Consider the following 23,400-nt stretch of genomic DNA (forward strand, 5'->3'; position numbering starts at 1 on the left):
CAAATTTGTAATGTATTGTTTGTTTTTGGAATAGGTATATACTTGAGAAACGTAAAATGTGTGTTTTGTAAGGGTTTTCCTTTAAAAAAAAAAATGGGTATGTAATAACCACTCCAGAACAGCAGGGGGCAGCGTCGAGTGCTGGGTTTCTCTGCGCTACAGGTGGATTTTCCTCATTACTGCAGAGAACGCACTGAGAACTAACACGCTGTCGCCCTGCCTCATCAGTGAGCTCCGTATAAGTTTGCTCCCACTTGGTTATGAGTTGTTTTGCCAAATGAGGTGTGGATAAAATGTTTAGGATTGAATATGAGTAAGACAGAGTTAAGTAAAGAGTTGTTAACCTTGGTTTGATGGGTCTTTGCAGTATGGTGATTACAGTGAATGAGTTATACTCATCAAAAGACAGTTTATATTAAAGACTGTTAGTAGAAGTTTGTAAAAACATTTTGAATAGCTTAATATTACAATAGTCCATATATTTTGAGTATAAAGAGTAAGAAAAGACATTTTTGGAAATGTGTTTTATTTTGAGATGGACTGAAATTTATTGATGTTGATTTATGATTGATTCATGTTGAAAGGACATTCGATATTGCACGTACATTGGACATAATGAGTCTGAACAATAAGAGTTATTGTTATAAGTATTTTCTGAAATGTCCAAATAAATTACTGCAGAGAACGCACTGTGAACTGACACGCTGTCGCCCTGCCTCATCATTTCTTTCCTGAATTTCAGGAGTTTATCTGGCAGCCCGGTGCCGTTGCTACGGTACCCGTTACATGTGCAGCTGCAGAGACTCTGAATCACATTTGCAGTGCGTTGTGGCTACTGTGTGCTAACGCACCACGTGCAGCTGATGATTGATTCTGTCCTCCTCTTTGCTTTCTCCTCTGTGAGGACGTGGAAACTGAGCGACCCCTGAGTGACCCTGCAGCAGCAGACAGAAGACCAAAGAGCAGCTCCTCCAGTGCTGTTCACCTTATCGTGGAGAAGGGAGACGCCATGGACACATGTGTGATTCTCAAATGGTGATTTTCTGTGCCTGTGTATTCATTTGAATTTTACATAAACCTGCTGTGATAGAACAGAACAACTGTTGATGACATGTTGCCATCCAACAAAGGAGCAGAAGATTTGTGTTCAGCTTTTATTAACTTCACAACACATTGGTAAGTACAGGGAGCATTCATAAATAAGAAGAACTTAATAACACAAACCTTTGGTCCTTTGTTGGACGGCAACATGTGATAAACATTTGTACTGTTGGTGATTAAAAAGCAAATTAAAATCAGAAACATCAGTGAAGCCTCCATGAAACAGCTGCTCTATAATTCCTGTCATCTTTAGGTGACTCAATGAATGAATCAGCGAGTTTATTCTGAGAATAATCCCAGAACTTCTGAGATTAAAGTAGCAATAAAAAAACCTCAGATATTCTCAGACATTATGAAGTCACGTCATCATCGCTGCATGCCACTGGCTGGGCGAATGCCCAAATCTGAGTCTGAATTACCCACTGATGTAGCCATGATGGATAGCCCTGCACAGTGTCGCTGGAAGTAGCGCCCCCTGGTGGCGAAGCTTTAAACCGTCATGACAATAATATTCTATAAATATCTTTGTTTGTGTTTCTGTTCCACATCATGTTTTATGTCTGTGTTTGAGCTCTTTAAGGAATGATGTCATGGTCCTGTGCTGCAGCGTTAGTTCCAATATTAATCGTCCTCGCTCTCCGTTCAGGTTCATGGAAACGATGGGAGCGACTGGAGCGGCCCTCAGTCTTCATGGAGGCCCTGTGTCGGTCCCCGGGGTTCCCCTGTCAGATGAAGAGGCTGCAGGAGTTTCTGTCACTGATGCACTCAGATCATGTAGAGACTGTTTCATGCACGTTCCAAGAATCACAGCAGACTGATGTCCAACCATGCTGTGATTTAGCATCTTAGAACAAGCAGGCATGAAGTGAAGAAGAAGAAAGAAAGCTGTTTAACTTTGAAGCTCTGTGTGGGACAAATGAAGGTTTCTTCATCTTAGAATCACTGTTATGATCTGTAACTGGACTTCATGCACAGCTCCACTTCTTCCTGAACAGAAACACACTCCTTCACTTCCTGTCTCATGACTGTCTGAATAACATGGATGCTGTTAACACTGAAAGCTGAAGATGCTGAAGGGTTTGGTTCCAGTAAATGAAAGAAATATGATGTTCAATGTTTTCAAAGTCAGGGGACTTGTGTCTATTGTCCTGACCTACTGAACAGTGCAGTCAATGACGTGTCTGAACCAAAACAAGTGCTGAATGTACGTCCACAAAGCTCCAGGTGAAGTGGATCAGGTAGGTTGAGCACAAAAGTTATTTGTAATGATTGTGGACATTTTGTGAGGTGTGTACTGTTACTGTGTTGTTTTGTGTTCAATGAGAAAGTATGAACGTTGTCATCAAGCGCTACATTTATGGGGAAAGTGGGGGCGGAACCTTTGTACACCTGTGAGTTGCCCCGGGGAACGATTAGGGGGGCGGAACGCCTGCTTCTCCTCAGGTGCGATCTGGAGCAGAGGGAAACATACAGACCTGCGTCCTCATTCCTCCTCTTTACCTGCTGAATACAGGTCGGTAACAGTGACTGTGCGCTGACATGTTAGTTCATATTGATTCAGAGTTGGAGCAGACAGTCGCTGCGCTGCTCTCATATGTTTTATCAACGTTTTCTATCATAACAATGGCTGTTAAGAGTTGGGCATGTTCCCGCGCAGATGCTGTTCTTTGTCCAGTGTGACGCCGGGTACACCTGTTGAAATGTTCCATGATGAAACTAAGTTCTGAATGTAACAAGCACTTTACCTCAGCACACATTTCAGTGCTCTTTGACATGAGCGGGACAAACACAGAGACAGAAGAGTGTTTGATGCACAAAGAGCAGAATGAAGATGCATGTTTGTAGCAGTTTACACTGAATGAGAGAGGGATGTATTTACAGGAGATGGTTGTGAATATGAACTATAGGAAAGATGCAGCTTGAAGATGAGATCAATTGTATTGTTGAAACTGAAGTATTGATTGAAGCCAGATGAGAGAATGAATTGTGGAAATGTGAACTTGTGCTATAGAAACCTGACATGAAGCAGGAACAGATGCTTTGTGCTTGTGTGACTGTTTGGACATATGTTCAGTCAATGAGTCAGATGTGATTAAGGATGGTCGTCTGACACCCGAGGCTCCGACACATGCGCGGTCGCTCATGAAGCAATTGTTTCGAACCACAGTGCCGAGTGACGTTTGAAGCACTTGAGTGACGTTTGAAGCACTTGAGTGACGTTTGAAGCAGTTGAGTGACGTGTGAAGCAGTTGAGTGACGTTTGAAGCAGTTCAGAGCTTCGAACGTACGAGTCATGTGATCGGTTCAGTTTGTGAATCACTTGGTGGATCGAGTGTGTTCAGGGATTGGATTAATGTAGATTTATCAATATTAGGGGTGGGCGATGTGGCAAAAATATTATATCACGATTTTTTAATGGCAAAATCACGATTTTATCACGATTCATTCTAACAGTAATGCAGGAGCTATTTTACCAATTTGTGTATTTGAATAATTAGTTTATTTTTGGGTTAGTTATTATTTAGCATGTTTATTTAATGTACATTTGTTTTTGATTAGTTTACTTGGTTTAACTATTGTTGCCATTTAGCGTCACTAGGGGGCACCAAGGTTATTTAGGTAAGCACTTGACACAGGTAGACCAGCATGCACCTGGGTGGGTAAATGTTTTTTACCAGCACAGGAGAGACAGCAGGGAAAAGGTTTGTCTGGTTGTCTGCCTGAACACGGACTAAATAAACCTGCCATCAAAATGATTTTTAAGAATAGTCACTACAAGTAAAGTTCATTTAGAACCAAACTATTCTCTGTGTAAAAACGTAACAAAATCAAGGCCAATATCTTCCTCAACAGATTTTAATGAACCGGCTTGTGCAAACGTGTCAAGTAACATTTTAAAAGAATGTAAACATAAGTCTCTCAGTCTCCTCTTAAAAATGAACTGAACTTAGATTTAAAACAATACAACAACAAACAACACTCTTATAAATCTTCAGTTCACCTGGTTTTGGAGAGCTCAGTAATAGCAGCAAAGTGGAAAATAAAACAATTCTCAAACAGAATTTCAATGATGAAAGCTTGCTTCATGTAACACTCAATGCTTATTTAAAAGTATATAAATAAAATAAATATGAAACGCTAAATGGCTTATTGAAAATGTCAAATCAAAATGTAAACTTAGCTACCTGAGGTTATCTCTTAAGGTGCATTTAGAACATTATCAATGTAAAAACCAGAACAAAAACATCCAGCAGCTTTAGAACATATTTTTCATATACATATATATAATCTGGGAACTTTGATCTCTCCCTATGTAAAAATGAGACACAGTATGACAGATTAGAGTCACAGATCTTTAGCTAGAAAAACCAACTTGTCACTTTATCTGGCTTGAGAGAAGCCCTTTGGCCTGTTACCATGTTGCCACTGGTGCTGAACACGCTCTGAGGGAGAACTTGTTGCTGGAATGCAGAGATACTTTGGAGCTAGTTGGCTAACCCTTGGAAAGTTTCCCTCATGGAGTCTCCACCATTCAAGAGGATCCATCTCACTGTCTGCATTTGGAGTGGACAGGTAGGCCTTCAGTTCCCCATCTACTGCCTCTGAGAGATGGGGAAGCAGATGTGGCAGCTGCAGATACAGCACTTGAGATTTTTAGGAAGCTGGCCAGTGTTTTCTTTACTTTCTTTGCTGGGGTTTGTTCTTCTGCCTGAGGAGTCTGCGATGTGGATGGATGCTGACTGTGTGCTTGTGCTTTTAGCATGGACTCCAGCTCAGACGCACCTCTGGCGTGTGCTGCCTCTTTCTTGTCACTGTCAATGTATTGGGTTTTGAACCTCGGATCAACAAGTGAAGCCACGTCCAGTAGGACATCAGTGGCTGGATCCTGGTATTTTTCAGTGAGGTGGTTAAGGACAGTTGTCTTAATTGCTTTGGTTAGCTCACTGTCATCCTCATTCAGGTTAAGAAGGTTGGTTTTCAGCAGGTGCAGGACAGCTTGATATAAGACACGCTCACATAGTCCTCCCCTGAAAGTCATCAGTGAAATCTCTCAATGGACCAAGGGCTTTCTTTAAGGATTCCGTTACATCAAGATCTTGCCATGTTAGTACCAAGTGCCTTGTCTTCTTGTCTGACTTCAGGACCTGAGAAATGGCCTTTTCTTGGTCCAACAGTCTCTCAATCATTGCAAGTTTTGGACCCCCATGGTGTTGGTGATGAGCTTTTGTTGTGGTAGTTTCATTTCTGTTTGAGCTCGACACAAATCCCTCTTCTTCTTCCAGCTGAAGGAGAAAGCACTCACCACTTTCTTGCAGACAGATATTGTGCACGAGGGTCTTTGCCACTTTTTTTCTGTAAGAGGAAGAGCAGGATATATTAACCAGATTTAATAATTAAATTTGACTAAATCCAATCAGCACAAAACAAATTTGAATCAGTAATTGTGAATTATTGAGAGAAAAAAATATTATTGGGGTGTATTCTTTATAAAATGACTTAATGAGATTATTCTGGAATAATTTTATTAAGTCAATTTATTAAGAAAATTATATAATAATAAAATATATTATAAATGATAATAACATGATTTATTTATCTTCACTCACCAATGGCTAGATGCAGTCTATGCCCAAAGCAGGGCAGACGAGTCCAGTTGTTAAGTTCCAAGGCCTTCACCATGTTAGTCCCACTGTCTGTGGTCATGCAGGTCATGTGATCCTCTTTGAGTCCCCAGCATTCAAAGCGTCCGTCAGACCTTGCGCTATGAGTTCACCTGTGTGATCTTGTGGGAAGTATGTAGTTTGAAGTGTGGCACTGCAGAGCTTCCAGTTGTCAATATAATGAATTGTCAAAGTTAAATAAGGCTCTGAAGTTCGGCTGGACCACGAATGGCAGAGCTGGAGAAATATTTGCAGCTGGGCAGCTCGTACCGCGGATCAATTTGAGCCGTCTTTTGAAACCGTAGTTTTCCACTGTTTTGATAGGAGTCATATCTTTTGCTAGGTAAAAAGTGACTGCGTCAGTCACCTCTTTCCACCGTTTGCTACTCCTTTCATATGCAGTGCTTTTATCAAAGGCTTGTGTTATAGTTGGCTGTTTCTGTGTCTTTTTTCGCCGTTACCACTGGCTGCTGTGTGGTTGGCCTCACTGTTTGGCCCTCAGCAAATAGTTTGGGATGCTGCCTCAGGTGCATCACGTGGTTAAAAAGGTTTGTTGTGTTGCCATCCGAAGTACGAACCTTCTCTGTGCAAACTTTGCAAATTACAGTTGTTGGCACTTTGTCATGTGGAGAAAACCCAAACCAATTTTAAAAGACATTTTAGGTCTTTTAAAATTCATATCATAACACAAATTCATATAATTCATTGCGGACGGCCATACGTTTTTCTGCGGTCCGTCATTGGCCCACGGGCCGCACATTGAGAACCTATGGTCTACATGGTGGAGTTTTTAAATTTAACTGCAGCTGTCCGCAGTGGTCCGTGTTCTACGAGTGAAGTTCTCTGGCTTCTTAATGGATGTAAAGGTTTAGCTAATTTCACTCAGTGTCAGATATGGACTGGAAACTCTGCAGAGGATTCAAATGGAGCCTCTTTAGGCTACAGTCTTAATACTCAGTCACTGTGTGGATGTGAGGAAGCAGCAGGAGGAAACTCTCTGGTTCTGTTTTCTGAAAACCAGTACTACTTACTTACTTACTAAAGTATCTAAAATAAATCAGTGTCAGGTGAGTCTGATGGTCACAGCTCCATCACTGTGAGCTTTGATAAATCAATGATACATTTTGCGGCTGTCTGTGATTTGTGGTCGTTCAGGGTGACGTCTGTTTGACTTTTTCTTCTTCTGTGGTGTCTGTGCAGTTCGCCGTGTTGATGTGGATTCTGACCTACGTCGGCACCTTGTTCAACGGGCTCACTCTCCTTATTCTGGGTGAGGGACGCTCACATTTCCCATCATGCACGGGGGCTGTAACTGTGTAACAGCATCAGCTCCCCCTGCTGGTGAGACCAGGGAACATGTTTTCTGATGAAGCTCTGCTCCTCCTCAGGTCTGGTTGGAGTGTTCAGCTGCCCGATTGTCTATGAGAAGCACCAGGTATGTAAACACTGACTGTGGAGAGCTGAACATGTTCCAGGTGTTCTCCGTCACAGCCGGTCCAAAGCAGCTTCCAGCAGAGTCTCAGAGGACAGACCGTCCTCCTGTCCTCAGACGGCGAGAGAGGAAGACCTGATCACAGCTCAGATCAGGAGGGGACATTATTTCATGTCACAAAGACCACACTGACTTCATAAAGAAAGCAAAGTTTCATTTAAAAACCTTCATGGCTTCTGAGTAACTTTAGCTAGAAACATCTACAGAACCTTTGCCAGACCAAACACGAGTCGTACTTTCATGTCATTGCAGCTGTTTAGTGAGAAGCTCTGGAAGGAAGACGTTTACATTCATACATCAGAAACAGAAAAAGGGATTAGAGGTCATTAATAACCATGCTGTCTGTGGAGCTGATGTCTGCATCAAGTTACAACTCGCTGTGACTTTGGGAAACTTTGAGCATTTGTTTGTTCTGCAAGTATAATTGTGAATGATAAACTTCATACTTCAGTTGTGACGATAAAAAGCTCCCAGCTGGAGCCGTGTTTGTGGAATGCATCGTGAAATGTAAACAATGATCAATAAAGCTTCTAGACCAAGAAAGCCCCGCCTCCTCGTCTGTCTGCTAACTCTGTTAGCTTCTGTTTGCTAATGTATGGAAACCTGTCAGTGCCCGGATTCATGAGGAGAACCATGAGTTCTGTAGATTGAGTTTTAGTGTTTGGTTTCTTCTGGGAGAAAGATCAAAGGACTGATCAGCTCTGATACATAATCAATACTCTGTCTGACCACATGAACCAGTGTTTCAGCTGCTTTGTCTTCTGTGAGCCTTGATGTTTGCTGCATGTCTCTTCCTGTCTGTCCTGTCCTCCTCCTCTCCTCCCTCAGGAGGACGGTCCCCTGACGCAGGTCAGAGCTCTGTGTGAACTCTGAAGTCTGTCAGTGACTTTAAACTGTCCTCTGATCCAGATCGTAGCTGCGTTCTGTCTCTGTCAGGTCCCCGCTGGATGAAAATATGTCTTCAGAGACGATGGACTCAGTCAAACTCTGCTGCTGCTTCCTGTGTGGATGACTCAGCAGGAAGAGGAAGAAGAACAGCTCTGACTGTTCAGGTGAGTCTGATCAAAGTTCACTTTCACTTTGTCCTCTGGTTGTGGCGCAGCGTCTTTTTCTCTGTGAAGGTGAGTCTGTCTGTGTGTCTCTGTGAGGACTCTGTCTGTCTGTGTGTCTCTGTGAGGACTCTGTCTGTGGGGACTCTCTGTCTGTGTGTCTGTGAGGACTCTTGTCTCTGACTGTCTCTGTGTGGACGGTCAGCTCAGTGAGGTGGAGCTTTTGTCCAGCAGCTCCCTGCTGCAGCCTGAATGAAGTCTGTCCTCTGTCTCGTCCCTCAGGTGTTGAAGTGTCCTTCATGTCTTTGTATTGATTTCTGTTTGAACTATATTGATGACTTCATGGTGTTGGCAGCATTTCTGTGATTGTTGGAACCATGGGCGTAGCAGCCGCGGGGGATGTGGGGGATGTAACACCCACACTTTTTCTAAAATCACATTTCATCCTCCACAGTTTTTGGAGACGCAACATAACTAAACAGTGGATGTGCACAGAATGACGTCTGTGAAAGAGAAGGAACGATCCCACAGAGCGGTAGAGAAGACTGTCTCTGTCTGATCCTACACACATAGGAGGCAGCACATTGGTCAAGTTAGCTTGACTGACAGACCTTACAGCCAATCATTGTGAACCAGCCAGTTAGCGGGTCAAGGGGCAAACAAATCGCTACGCTAACAGATTAGAGACAGATTGTTATCTGTGAAGGAGCTAAAGTCTGAAGGTGAGGCAGTAAATGTGAAGAACGCTGCATCACAGTGAAGCCAGTCTCTCTGTCACAGTGGAAGTTAGATAGGGTATCCACAGACCCTATCTAAATCCACATTCAGCACAGAGATCGGCCTATATGAGGCGCAGTCTTCAGAGCATTTCCCTTTTTGAGCATTGGTGAAATATTGGCTTCCCTTAGTGATGGTGGGAGGGTGCCACATTCAAAAGAATGATTAAACATATTCATCATAGGCTCCAATCAAATATTTAGAAATTCCTTCTAGAACTCACTACCAGCACCGTCACTGCCTGGTGCTTTGCCTGATTCAATAAGCTGAGCGGCCTCACGCAGGTCAGACACTGAGATCGGGGCATTTCATTTAGATTTCTGATCTTGTGATATAGTTGGAGATCAAGTTTGGAGAAAAAAGCTTCCATCAGAGTTTTAGCATTGTCGGCTTGTTCCGACTGATGTAAGTAAAAATCTCCCCGGTTTGTCCCCATGTTCAAATAACCTTTGTTTTGCATATCCGAATTTTCCCCCAACCTTTTTGTGAACAAGGAGTCTAATGTGGAGCGAATGGCGGTAATTTCCTTCAGCTTAGCTGCTGTAGGTTTCTTAATATATTCCCTTTGTGATAGACTGAACCTTTTTTCTACCAAGATTTGTTGTTCCATATTGTTCCGTCTTTTGGCAGCTGTATAGCACATGATCAACCCCCTGGCAGAAGCCTCGGAGGTTTCCCAGAGCAGGGACGAGTCGGTAGCCGAGGGAGAGTTAGTGGTGAAAACATGCTTGAATTCTGTAGTTAAAATATGATATGAATTTTTGATCTTTTAGAATTGAGGGGTCCATTCTCCAACTCGTGGGTTTCTAAGGATTCTTTAATGTTAACATTCATATACACTGCTGCATGGTCTGATGTTATTATGCTTCCAATTGAACAGGAAACAGCTCATTCTGTCAGCTGTTTGGAGCAAAAAGTCATCAGTTCTTGTATGGCAATTATGAGGATTAGAAAAGAAGCTGGATTCCTTATCTGCTGGGTGAAGTGTCCTATAAACATCCACAGAACCAAAGTCCTCACAAAGACCAATGATCTGTTTGGACTGTTTTGATAGGGCCAAAGCACCAAGAGGAAACCTGTCCATCAGAGGGTTCACAAGGCAATTAAAGTCACTTGGCAAAAGCCTCTGTCAAAAAGTTAAGGGGATGACATGGAGGGCAGTAGCCATTTAAGAGAGCAAAGTCCTCCCCGTGTAAGGAGGCCGAGATAAGGACAAACCGTCCATGTTTATCTTTAATGCATTTGGACTCTTGAACTGGTCCATTTCTCCTAATGAGTATTGCCACCCCTCTGCTTTTGGTGGAGAAAGATGAGAAATAAACTGGATCACAGCCGCACTGCTGCAGCTTTACATGTTCCTTATCATTCAAATGTGTTTCTGGCATCGTAGCAATATCAATCATTTCTTTTTTAAATATTACAATATTTAATATGACAATCCCACTGTGTCCACTGTCTCACAGGTGTGTTCAGCCGCAGCAATCCTATTCTCTGCCTCAGTGCTTTTCTCCTCCATCTTTTTCAGCTGCTGGCCGTGTGCTTGTATCCTTTGGGATAAGGCCCGAGCTTTTCATCAATCACCCGAGTTATATTTGCTGTTATTTCCTGAATAGTTTGAGGAACAGCCGGGTCAAGGACAGCCTCGGTGTCAGCTTGTGGGTGTTGCTGCTCTTCTTCCTCTGGAACAGATTCAGACATGTTAGCAGTAGCTTCTGTCTCGCACGTCCTGGCCGGATTTCAAACTTCTTTTAGAGCTATCTTGTCCCGGGATCATGCTTGCAGAACATTTTCTATACATACTGCTGTTTTAGATTTGTGAATGGTACGGGTGGAGGATCTCTCTAATAAGGGATCAATTACACAATTGCAGTCTCCAGCTAGTGTTAGTTGATGGGTGTCTGAATATGGGATGGTATGAATTTATGCTCATCCCAACTCTGTGAGGCTTTTCAGTCCTTTGTGTTGTTTTGGCCTCTAAAATAAGTTTAGTAGACGCTTGTAGTTTTTATTATGACGCCCTCTCTTATGTCACATGACCAGCGCAGCAAAGCGGCCATTTTGTGTCACAAACTGCAGCCTTTGTGTTGCGTTGTCCTCTGCAGGGCTCTGTGAGAATAAAGAGAGGAAGAAGCACATCTGTCACTGCAGCTGCTCAGCAACATGAACAGGTAACACACACACACACACAATAACACATACACACACACACAGCAACACACACACATTAACTCACACACATAGTAACACACACAAACACAGTAACACACACACACAGACACACACAGTAACACACACAGTAACACATGGCTCCTTTCTTCTGGTAGCTGCTTCTTCCTCCTGCAGTCACTGTGAAACATCAGCTGATGATTTTTATCTCTGTACCAGGAACAAGAAGAGACCAGACTCACCAGAACCAGGACCAGGACCAGGGCCCAGCTCTGTGTCTCTGAGGAGTGATGGGTCAAAGGATGTCATTGTTGACTTTAAAGGAGAAGTCCGGTCTTCCTTGAAGCAGTAAGATCTGAGTTGCTTCAAACAGCTGCAGGTTCAGAGCTGACGGCCTGTTTCAGAGCACAGCCGTGTGTGTTCAGCACAGAACACACACTCTGGAAGCAGCTGCTGTTTCTGCATGTGTGCTGACATCATGTGACATCATGTGGGCTAACTGTTCCTGATTGGTCCACAGAGTCCACCAGCAGAGCTCAGAGACTCCCGGTGGTCCGTCTGCCCAGCAGCATCAGACACAGCTGGACTCCATATTTCTGGTGTGTACATGTAGAACAGCTGCTGGTCCATGTGTTGTGTTGTTGTGTCTCCATGCTGCACTTTGTAGACCAGCGGACTGTCAGTCTGTCCAACATGGACCTGATGCTTGTGTCTCTCTGTTCCAGCTGCTGGAGGACAACATCCTCACTTTTGTGAAGGCCGAGCTGAAGAAGATCCAGAAGCTTCTGAGTCCAGATTACCCAGAATGCTGTGAGAGCCAGAGGGAGGATGAGGAGGATGAAGAGCAGAGGAGGAGCAGAGAGTCCTTTGTGCAGATCACGGTGGACTTCCTGAGGAGGATGGAGCAGGAGGAGCTGGCTGAGCGTCTGCAGAGCAGTAAGAGGATTTAAGAGCTTTAACATGATGGAAAGAGGAAATGAAGTTTCCATCTACACACTCTGCTGTTAACATGATGCAGACATCTGCAGCACATCTGTCACTTCTGACTGAAGACTGTCAGGAAGTTCAGTCACTCATCACATTTACTGTTTGTTCAGGATCTGCAGCTGCAGAGTGTGGACGTAAACTCAAGTCTAACCTGAAGCAGAAGTTCCAGTGTGTGTTTGAGGGCATCGCTAAAGCAGGAGAGCCGACCCTTCTGAACCAGATCTACACAGAGCTCTACATCACAGAGGGGGGGACTGCAGGGGTCAACGAGGACCATGAGGTCAGACAGATTGAAGCAGCATCTAGGAAAGCACACAGACCAGAAACCCCCATCAGACCAGCAGACCTCTTCAAAGGCTCACCTGGAAGACAGGAACCAATCAGAACAGTGATGACACAGGGAGTGGCTGGCATCGGGAAAACAGTCCTAACACAGAAGTTCAGTCTGGACTGGGCTGAAGACAAAGACCACCAGGACGTCCACTTCACATTTCCATTCACTTTCAGAGAGCTGAATGTGCTGAGAGAGAAACGGTTCAGCTTGGTGGAGCTTGTTCATCACTTCTTCCCTGAAACCAAAGAGGCAGGAATCTGCAGCTTCCAGCACCTCCAGGTGCTCTTCATCTTTGACGGTCTGGATGAGTGTCGACTTCCTCTGGACTTCCACAACACTCGGGTCCTGACTGATGTCACAGAGTCCACCTCAGTGCATGTGCTGCTGACAAACCTCATCAGGGGGAAGCTGCTTCCCTCTGCTCGCCTCTGGATCACCACAAGACCTGCAGCAGCCAATCAGATCCCTCCTGACTATGTGGACATGGCGACAGAGGTCAGAGGGTTCACCGACCCACAGAAGGAGGAGTACTTCAGGAGGAGGTTCAGAGAGGAGGAGCAGGCCAGCAGGATCATCTCCCATGTCAAGACATCACGGAGCCTCCACATCATGTGCCACATCCCGGTCTTCTGCTGGATCACTGCTACAGTTCTGGAGGACATGTTGGAGAGCAAAGAGGGAAGAGAGCTGCCCAGGACCCTGACTGAGATGTACATCCACCTCCTGGTGGTTCAGGCCAAAGTGAAGAGGGTCAAGTATGAAGGAGGAGCTGAGACAGATCCACACTGGAATCCAGAGAGCAGGGAGATGATCCGGTCTCTGGGGAAACTGGCTTTTGAGCAGCTGCAGAAAGGAAACCTGATCTTCTATGAATCAGACCTGACAGAGTGTGGCATCGATATCAGAGCAGCCTCAGTGTGCTCAGGACTGTTCACACAGATCTTTAAAGAGGAGAGAGGCCTGTACCACGACAAGGTGTTCTGCTTCATCCATCTGAGTGTTCAGGAGTTTCTGGCTGCTCTCCACCTGATCCTCTGTTACACCAACAGGACCACCAAGGGGCTGAAGGACTTCCTGGGAGACGACTACAGACACTCCTCTCTGGATGACTTCCTGAAGAGAGTCATGGAGAAATCTCTGCAGAGTAAACATGGCCACCTGGACCTGGTGGTTCGCTTCCTTCATGGCCTCTCTCTGCAGTCCAACCAGAGGCTCTTAGGAGGCCTGCTGGGTCAGACAGAGACCAGACCAGGAATCATCCAGAAACTCTTCAGAGGCCTGCTGGGTCAGACAGAGAACAGACCAGAAACCATCCAGAGAGCCATCAACAACCTGAAGGAGATGAACACTGATGAAATCTCTCCTGACAGAAGCATCAACATCTTCCACTGTCTGATGGAGATGAACGAGCTCTCAGTCCATCAGGAGATCCAAGAGTTCCTGCAGTCAGGGACCAGATCAGAGAAGAAACTCTCTGAGGTCCACTGCTCAGCGCTGGCCTACATGCTGCAGATGTCAGAGGAGGTTCTGGAAGAGCTGGACCTGAACAAGTACAATACAACAAAGGAGGGACGACGGAGACTGATTTCAGCTGTGAGGAACTGCAGGAAGGCTCAGTGAGTCCAGATGTGATGATGATTGTGAATCAGTGTAGATTAGTGGTTCAGGTTTTCACAGATCCACACTGTGTGGTTCTTTAGAGGTCCACGTGTCAGCTGTGTCTTTGTCTCAGATGTTCTTCAGCTGTGTTGTTTGTGTTGAAGGCTGTTAAATCTCTGAACACCATGATCGGCCTCAGTGTGTAGCTGTAGCTGCAGCGTTACAGTGATGACATCATGTTGATGATGTCACAGTGATCTGCTGACACACGGACAGAATCATCCAGAATATTTACAGAACTCCATGTTCTCTACTCCATCTGCAGATTACAGCACAGATTAACAGTCTGATGAGGATTATGGTTTCATGTCAAACAGTCAGATCAGACAGGCTGAACCACTGATGTGAAGAGCAACATGTCCAACAGGACGTGTCCACCTGTCTTCAAATAAGGTCCATATTAAGTGTCTTCTTTAATAACAGGTTTTCTGTTTTGGTGTTTGACAGACTTTCTAACTGTGGACTCTCAGAGACTCACTGTGAAGTCGTGGCCTCAGCTCTGAAGTCCAACCCCTCCCATCTCACAGAACTGGACCTGAGTGAGAACTTCCACCTGCAGGATTCAGGAGTGGAGCAGCTGTGTGTTGGACTGCAGAGTCCTCACTGCAGACTGCAGACTCTGAGGTCAGTTGTCATTATTATCATAGATGATAACAATGGAAGTCCATTTTGTCTCAGACTGCACAGAGCACTGGTAGAGAAGGATCCACAGACAGTTTGACTGAAGGACCATCATCTTCTTCACACTGGTGTCCTTTGGACGTCTTCCTGTCCAACAACAGAAGCAGAATGATATATAAGTGAGAATATATGTGTGCACAGAGAGTGGTAGAAAAGGAGCCTGATGTAAAGGGATGGCAGAACAATCCTCCTCCTTCCTCCTCTCAGGTTTTAACAGCCTTTGAAACGTAGCTAGTGGCTGGAGTTCAGTACATACACTGTATAGAAATGATTCTAATGAAGTCCGGCCAGGACAGGCCTCTGAAATGCTCCTGTTAGTCAGGCCTGATTTATACCAATGTTTCACTGTCTGAATATCACATCAGAGGAAGAGCATGGTGCAGTTTCAGCCCCACCACACCTGAGTCTGCATGGCACCCTGACAGAAACCTGGAGGAACTGGATTCAGGGCTCTGTCTCTGTGCTGCCAGCAGTATGATGGAAAAGTCAGAGACAGTCCATCACAGCAGAAGAGCTGATCAAAGTTTGTAATAGTTTGATTTTGAGGACAACAAAAGAGATCAAAGTGAGGCGCTGAAGAGGACGTTTAAAGAGTGATGTGGATCTGAAGAACCCAGCTCATATACAACACATGTTCTTCACCAGAGCCCAGAAACAGGAGGAAGCTCTCAGTGTTTACTGATTTAAAAGTAAAGATAAGGAGAGCTGGATGATTCTCATGACAGAACTGTATGTGTCATAACTAATGAGCAGGTGAGAGGCAGCAGATCTGACACCTGAGAAAGATGTTGATGTTTGATATCTGTCCAGATGAAGAACAACAAGTCAAAGCTGTGAGAGAAGAAGCAGAGGTGAAGAGGCCAGGAAGAGTCAGGACAGAAGATACCAAAAGTACAGCAGACACAGGAAAGACTGAACACCAAGAGGCAGCTCACAGCACATGTGGATTTAAGCCTGGAACAAACACTGTCCTGCAGGTGTTTAATGAGGACCAATGAAATCAGAGACATCAGACACACACTCAGTGCAGGCGCTCTGAAGCTGGATGAGGAGCAGTGAGAGCAGTGACACAGATACTCCCTCCACAGGAAGAACAGGAGCTGCTGAGGCTCATGGGTCTGATTCAGTACGTCCATACCTAACATGTTGGACACCAGTGCAGCCTTAAGGACGCTGTTTAAAGGAGACACAGAGACACTGAGAGGAAGCACAGCACCAACTCTGAAGTTACAACATCAACAAAGCAGACGTGTCATGTGTAGGTTTGAGCCCTGCCAGCACCTGTTGACCCTGTAGAGACAGACTGAGGTCAGCAGCATGTTATTGATCAAGGAAATCCAGAAGAAGAAGACGAATCTGCGAAGAGCAGATTCTATTCTATTCTATTCAATTCTATTCCATTTAACTGTGTTCATTATACAAAGTCCAAATTCATTTTAGGATGATATGTATGGAGATCAATTTTTGGACCTCAGTGTTTCTAAAACTTTGGCTCCATCAGGTAAACAGTAGATATAGCTGTAGATGATGAGAGAAGAAAAGAACTTCTGTGTTAAGATAGATGTCAAGTTAAGGCCTGATCCATAAAATATATGGACAGAGATTGAAAAACAAACTACGATATTAAATGTGATGCGGTGCACCTAAGAAAAAGGTTAGTCTAGAGCCCTGGAACATCTCAAATAAAAAAAGAACATCTGATTGATCATCAATGATTTCATCTGTTTTTCTTTATTCAGATTGAGTCACTGCGGTCTGTCAGAGATCAGCTGTGCTGCTCTGGCCTCAGCTCTGAAGTCCAACCTCTCCCATCTGACAGAGCTGGACCTGAGAGGGAACAACCTGCAGGATTCAGGAGTGGAGCAGCTGTGTGGGTTTCTGCAGAGTCCAGACTGCAGACTGCAGACTCTGAGGTCAGTTCTCTGTTCCTGTTGTAGATGTTTGATGTTTAATGGATGTTCACACAGAGCTTCATCCATGAATCTGTAAATGATCTTTAGTTGTTCTAAATTCAGTCTGTGGTCACAAAGACCAGTGTTTGTTACAGAACATGTCCTCTGTTAGTCCTTAAAGGGAATGTTTGTCCTCTCTGATCCTCTGAACTCTGATTAGTTTCAGTGTTTACTTGATGAATACATGCAGCTGATTAAAGTATTGATCCAGTATTGACCCTGTAGAGACAGACTGAGGTCAGCAGGAGGTTATTGATCTGTGTGACATGGACAGGTGTGTGAATGTTGTGCTGCCATGTTGATGAGGACACAGTGATGTTGATCTGAACACAGGGCTCTAGAGTGCGACCTAATTTCTCATGTTGCAACCAAAAAATATCTGAGGTTGCACCGGTGCGACCAGCTGTTAGAGGGAGACACATTCTCTGTGACTCTCGCCCTGTGGTCCAACAACAGACAGACAGACAGACAGACAGACAGACAGACAGGTATTAAAGATGTTTCACTGGTGAACAGCAGGAACCACAGTTCAGGTGAACATGTAGCGGAGGAGGAGGGTTTGTTGCTACTATGCTAATTTGCTGTTGACCTGAATGATGATAAGGAGCCGGTCATGTTCAGGGAGGGGGCGTGACGTGCTCGCAGCATTATGATAGAGTGAACAGCAGGTCTGAGGACAGTGTTATCTGACCTGTGTGGTTCATCCATGAAGGCTGATTCACTCTGACTGACAGCAGTCAGCTGGTTTTAAGGAGTTATACCATTTCAAAAGTATTGTTATTATCCTGCTATAGTGGACCATTGACTGCCAGGATGATATCTGCATAAAAGTGTTCCTCCTGTAACAGACAGAATGAAAAGGTTCTGTCAGCTGGAGCTCAGCTTTAGAAAGAGAGGAGACACTGAGGAAGAGGTGAGGAAGATGAGGAGAGATACTGTAGCTACACTAGAAATGTGTTGAAGAAAACTAAATATATATCTCAATCACAAGTATGAAATAAATAAAGGTGTATATGATTTGAATATTATTTGAAGTCACAGTGGCAGATAGATAAGTGAGGAGCGACAGCCAGAAAATACAGAGAGAAAGCAAACAGGGAAATGAAGAGTGCTGTATGAACTCTTCTTCATCATGGATTTCTGACAGGCAGACTTGTTGGCTAGTTTGTCCGTAATATGAATTATCACTTTATTTATTGACTTATTTGTATTTTGCACAAGGTTTAGGTTTTTTCACTTTCAAATTGCACACTGCTGTTCTTGTATATCATATCATTTCATCACTTCATACCAAATTGCACATTTTTGCTTCTGCACCTATGTTTATTTTTTACTTTGCTGTAAATAATGTTTATACTGTTTCATTTTTACCGTTAGAGGTATGTTTTTTAGTTTGCTTGAGTGACTGTATTTTGCTGCTGCAATAGAGAAATTTCCTGGCTTGGGATGAATAAAGTATTTTCTATTCTATTCTATTCTATTCTATTCTATTCTATTCTATTCTATTTAACTGTGTTCATTATTCAAAGTCCAAATTCATTTTAGGATGATATGTATGGAGATCAATGTTTGGACCTCAGTGTTTCTAAAACTTTGGCTCCATCAGGTAAACAGTAGATATAGCTGTAGATGATGAGAGAAGAAAAGAACTTCTGTGTTAAGATAGATGTCAAGTTAAGGCCTGATCCATAAAATATATGGACAGAGATTGAAAAACAAGCTACGATATTAAATGTGATGCGGTGCACCTAAGAAAAAAGTTAGTCTAGAGCCCTGGAACATCTCAAATAAAAAAAGAACATCTGATTGATCATCAATGATTTCATCTGTTTTTCTTTATTCAGATTGAGTCACTGCGGTCTGTCAGAGATCAGCTGTGCTGCTCTGGTCTCAGCTCTGAAGTCCAACCCCTCCCATCTGACAGAGCTGAGCCTGGGAGGGACCAAGCTACAGGATTCAGGAGTGGAGCAGCTGTGTGGGTTTCTGCAGAGTCCAGACTGCAGACTGCAGACTCTGGGGTCAGTTCTCTGTTCCTGTTGTAGATGTTTCATGTTTAATGGATGTTCACACAGAGCTTCATCCATGAATCTGTAAATGATCTTTAGTTGTTCTAAATTCAGTCTGTGGTCACAAAGACCAGTGTTTGTTACAGAGCATGTCCTCTGTTAGTCCTTAAAGGGAATGTTTGTCCTCTCTGATCCTCTGAACTCTGATTAGTTTCAGTGTTTACTTGATGAATACATGCAGCTGATTCAAGTATTGATCCAGTATTGACCCTGTAGAGACAGACTGAGGACAGCAGCATGTTATTGATCTGTGTGACATGGACAGGTGTGTGAATGTTGTGCTGACATGTTGATGAGGACACAGTGATGTTGATCTGAACACAGGGCTCTAGAGTGCGACCTAATTTCTCATGTTGCAACCAAGAAATATCTGAGGTTGCACCGGTGCGACCAGCTGTTAGATGGAGACACATTCTCTGCGACTCTCTCCCTGTGGTCCAACAACAGACACACATCAGGCTCATATCGTGGACAGGCAGGCAGAAGGCTGATTCACTCTGACTGACAGCAGTCAGCTGGTTTTAAGGAGTTATACCATTTCAAAAGTATTGTTATTATCCTGCTATAGTGGACCATTGACTGCCAGGATGATATCTGCATAAAAGTGTTCCTCCTGTAACAGACAGAATGAAAGGTTCTGTCAGCTGGAGCTCAGCTTTAGAAAGAGAGGAGACACTGAGGAAGAGGTGAGGAAGATGAGGAGAGATACTGTAGCTACACTAGAAACGTGTTGAAGAAAACTAAACATATATCTCAATCACAAGTATGAAATAAATAAAGGTGTATATGATTTTAATATTATTTGAAGTCACAGTGGCAGATAGATAAGTGAGGAGCGACAGCCAGAAAATACAGAGAGAAAGCAAACAGGGAAATGAAGAGTGCTGTATGAACTCTTCTTCATCATGGATTTCTGACAGGCAGACTTGTTGGCTAGTTTGTCCATAATATGAATTATCACTTTATTTATTTACTTATTTGTATTTTGCACAAGGTTTAGGTTTTTTCACTTTCAAATTGCACACTGCTGTTCTTGTATATCATATCATTTCATCACTTCATACCAAATTGCACATTTTTGCTTCTGCACCTATGTTTATTTTTTACTTTGCTGTAAATAATGTTTATACTGTTTCATTTTTACCGTTAGAGGTATGTTTTTAGTTTGCTTGAGTGACTGTATTTGCTGCTGCAATACTGAAATTTCCTGGCTTGGGATGAATAAAGTATTTTCTATTCTATTCTATTCTATTCTATTCTATTCTATTCTATTCTATTTAACTGCGTTCATTATGCAAAGTCCAAATTCATTTTAGGATGATATGTATGGAGATCAATGTTTGGACCTCAGTGTTTCTAAAACTTTGGCTCCATCAGGTAAACAGTAGATATAGCTGTAGATGATGAGAGAAGAAAAGAACTTCTGTGTTAAGATAGATGTCAAGTTAAGGCCTGATCCATAAAATATATGGACAGAGATTGAAAAACAAGCTACGATATTAAATGTGATGCGGTGCACCTAAGAAAAAAGTTAGTCTAGAGCCCTGGAACATCTCAAATAAAAAAAGAACATCTGATTGATCATCAATGATTTCATCTGTTTTTCTTTATTCAGATTGAGTCACTGCGGTCTGTCAGAGATCAGCTGTGCTGCTCTGGCCTCAGCTCTGAAGTCCAACCCCTCCCATCTGACAGAGCTGGACCTGAGAGGGAACAATCTGCTGGATTCAGGAGTGGAGCAGCTGTGTGGGTTTCTGCAGAGTCCAGACTGCAGACTGCAGACTCTGAGGTCAGTTCTCTGTTCCTGTTGTAGATGTTTCATGTTTAATGGATGTTCACACAGAGCTTCATCCATGAATCTGTAAATGATCTTTAGTTGTTCTAAATTCAGTCTGTGGTCACAAAGACCGGTGTTTGTTACAGAACATGTCCTCTGTTAGTCCTTAAAGGGAATGTTTGTCCTCTCTGATCCTCTGAACTCTGATTAGTTTCAGTGTTTACTTGATGAATACATGCAGCTGATTCAAGTATTGATCCAGTATTGACCCTGTAGAGACAGACTGAGGACAGCAGCATGTTATTGATCTGTGTGACATGGACAGGTGTGTGAATGTTGTGCTGACATGTTGATGAGGACACAGTGATGTTGATCTGAACACAGGGCTCTAGAGTGCGACCTAATTTCTCATGTTGCAACCAAGAAATATCTGAGGTTGCACCGGTGCGACCAGCTGTTAGATGGAGACACATTCTCTGCGACTCTCTCCCTGTGGTCCAACAACAGACACACATCAGGCTCATATCGTGGACAGGCAGGCAGAAGGCTGATTCACTCTGACTGACAGCAGTCAGCTGGTTTTAAGGAGTTATACCATTTCAAAAGTATTGTTATTATCCTGCTATAGTGGACCATTGACTGCCAGGATGATATCTGCATAAAAGTGTTCCTCCTGTAACAGACAGAATGAAAAGGTTCTGTCAGCTGGAGCTCAGCTTTAGAAAGAGAGGAGACACTGAGGAAGAGGTGAGGAAGATGAGGAGAGATACTGTAGCTACACTAGAAACGTGTTGAAGAAAACTAAACATATATCTCAATCACAAGTATGAAATAAATAAAGGTGTATATGATTTGAATATTATTTGAAGTCACAGTGGCAGATAGATAAGTGAGGAGTGACAGCCAGAAAATACAGAGAGAAAGCAAACAGGGAAATGAAGAGTGCTGTATGAACTCTTCTTCATCATGGATTTCTGACAGGCAGACTTGTTGGCTAGTTTGTCCATAATATGAATTATCACTTTATTTATTTACTTATTTGTATTTTGCACAAGGTTTAGGTTTTTCACTTTCAAATTGCACACTGCTGTTCTTGTATATCATATCATTTCATCACTTCATACCAAATTGCACATTTTTGCTTCTGCACCTATGTTTATTTTTTACTTTGCTGTAAATAATGTTTATACTGTTTCATTTTTACCGTTAGAGGTATGTTTTTTAGTTTGCTTGAGTGACTGTATTTTGCTGCTGCAATACTGAAATTTCCTGGCTTGGGATGAATAAAGTATTTTCTATTCTATTCTATTCTATTCTATTCTATTCTATTAACTGTGTTCATTATACAAAGTCCAAATTCATTTTAGGATGATATGTATGGAGATCAATGTTTGGACCTCAGTGTTTCTAAAACTTTGGCTCCATCAGGTAAACAGTAGATATAGCTGTAGATGATGAGAGAAGAAAAGAACTTCTGTGTTAAGATAGATGTCAAGTTAAGGCCTGATCCATAAAATATATGGACAGAGATTGAAAAACAAACTACGATATTAAATGTGATGCGGTGCACCTAAGAAAAAAGTTAGTCTAGAGCCCTGGAACATCTCAAATAAAGAAAGAACATCTGATTGATCATCAATGATTTCATCTGTTTTTCTTTATTCAGATTGTTTGACTGCGGTCTGTCAGAGATCAGCTGTGCTGCTCTGGCCTCAGCTCTGAAGTCCAACCCCTCCCATCTGACAGTGCTGAGCCTGGGACGGAACTGGCTGCAGGATTCAGGAGTGAAGCAGCTGCTGAATCTTGTGCAGAGCCCAGATTATAATCTGCAGACTGTGTGGTCAGTAGAGGGGTGGAGTCAGTCTGTGCTGCTTTGCTGCTGATGGAGTCTGTGTGAACACTCACTCACCTCCACACCGACTCTGATTCTCTTTGCAGGTGGAGGCCATGAAGAGGACGGAGTGTGTGTCCCCATCCATTTTAATCTGATGGGAGTGGGACCAATCAGAAACCATCGGCAGGATGCTGCTGTGTTATGACCTTCAACTTTGAGGAAGACCAAAGGACATCAGTCTGATCACACAGTATGGATCGATGATCAATACTGTATCTGACTGCACTGATGATGGTTCCAGCTCCATCTCTCTCCTCCATCCTTCATTAGCTGCTCTGAGCTCATCAATCATAAGTTAATGATCTCTGAGCTCACGTCTGACATGATGTTTAATGTCCTGGACTGAATCAGCAGCATCTGTCTGTTTGAACACATGTTATTAAAAGATTTGACAGCCATGTTTAAAGGTTGCTCCTCTTCTTATCATGCTGATGGTTTGTAGAACAGAAGTTCATCTGACCACCGCGGATCAGTGTTAGACAAACACAACCTCAGACCAACAACATGCAGCTTATTGATGAAGGCAAAATGAATCAGAATATGTGTGGTCACAGGATCAGAAAGGAGATTGGTCAGATCTGTGAATTTATGTCTGGAACCTTTGTGTGTGAACTAATCATCTGTGAGGTCAGAGGGGAAGAAGAAGAAGAAGAGACTCAGTGGGAGACATATGTAAAATAATGTCTTCCACATTCATGTTTCATCATATGTACAACATCAATGACTATCAATATTGATCATGTTCAGTATTGACTGTGAAAAAGTCTTCAGTTACAGAACACAGATTAATGTCCTCAAATGTCA

At 43.2% G+C, this 23,400-nt stretch overlaps 1 protein-coding gene and 1 long non-coding RNA gene across 2 annotated transcripts; both read left to right on the top strand.

The window, feature by feature from the left end:
- The first annotated feature begins 2,302 nt into the window (after nt 1-2,302).
- LOC114431384 (uncharacterized) lies at nt 2,303-7,788 on the top strand. The gene is made up of 3 exons (XR_003670078.1): nt 2,303-2,614; nt 6,963-7,032; nt 7,151-7,788. It is a non-coding gene; the product is annotated as an uncharacterized LOC114431384 (long non-coding RNA).
- Nucleotides 7,789-10,821: 3,033 nt separating this feature from the next.
- LOC114431378 (NACHT, LRR and PYD domains-containing protein 12-like) lies at nt 10,822-22,904 on the top strand. Its single transcript, XM_028399008.1, has 12 exons — nt 10,822-11,248; nt 11,466-11,594; nt 11,767-11,845; nt 11,972-12,182; nt 12,344-13,789; nt 13,844-14,183; nt 14,674-14,850; nt 16,647-16,820; nt 18,704-18,877; nt 20,541-20,714; nt 22,369-22,542; nt 22,641-22,904. The coding sequence occupies exons 1-12, from the start codon at nt 11,241-11,243 to the stop codon at nt 22,651-22,653; spliced, it is 3,099 nt and encodes a 1,032-aa protein (XP_028254809.1). The 5' UTR covers nt 10,822-11,240; the 3' UTR covers nt 22,654-22,904.
- The last annotated feature ends 496 nt before the right edge of the window (nt 22,905-23,400 follow it).

Source organism: Parambassis ranga, unplaced genomic scaffold (assembly GCF_900634625.1).
Source record: "Parambassis ranga unplaced genomic scaffold, fParRan2.1 scaffold_73_arrow_ctg1, whole genome shotgun sequence".
Classification (NCBI taxonomy): domain Eukaryota; kingdom Metazoa; phylum Chordata; class Actinopteri; family Ambassidae; genus Parambassis; species Parambassis ranga.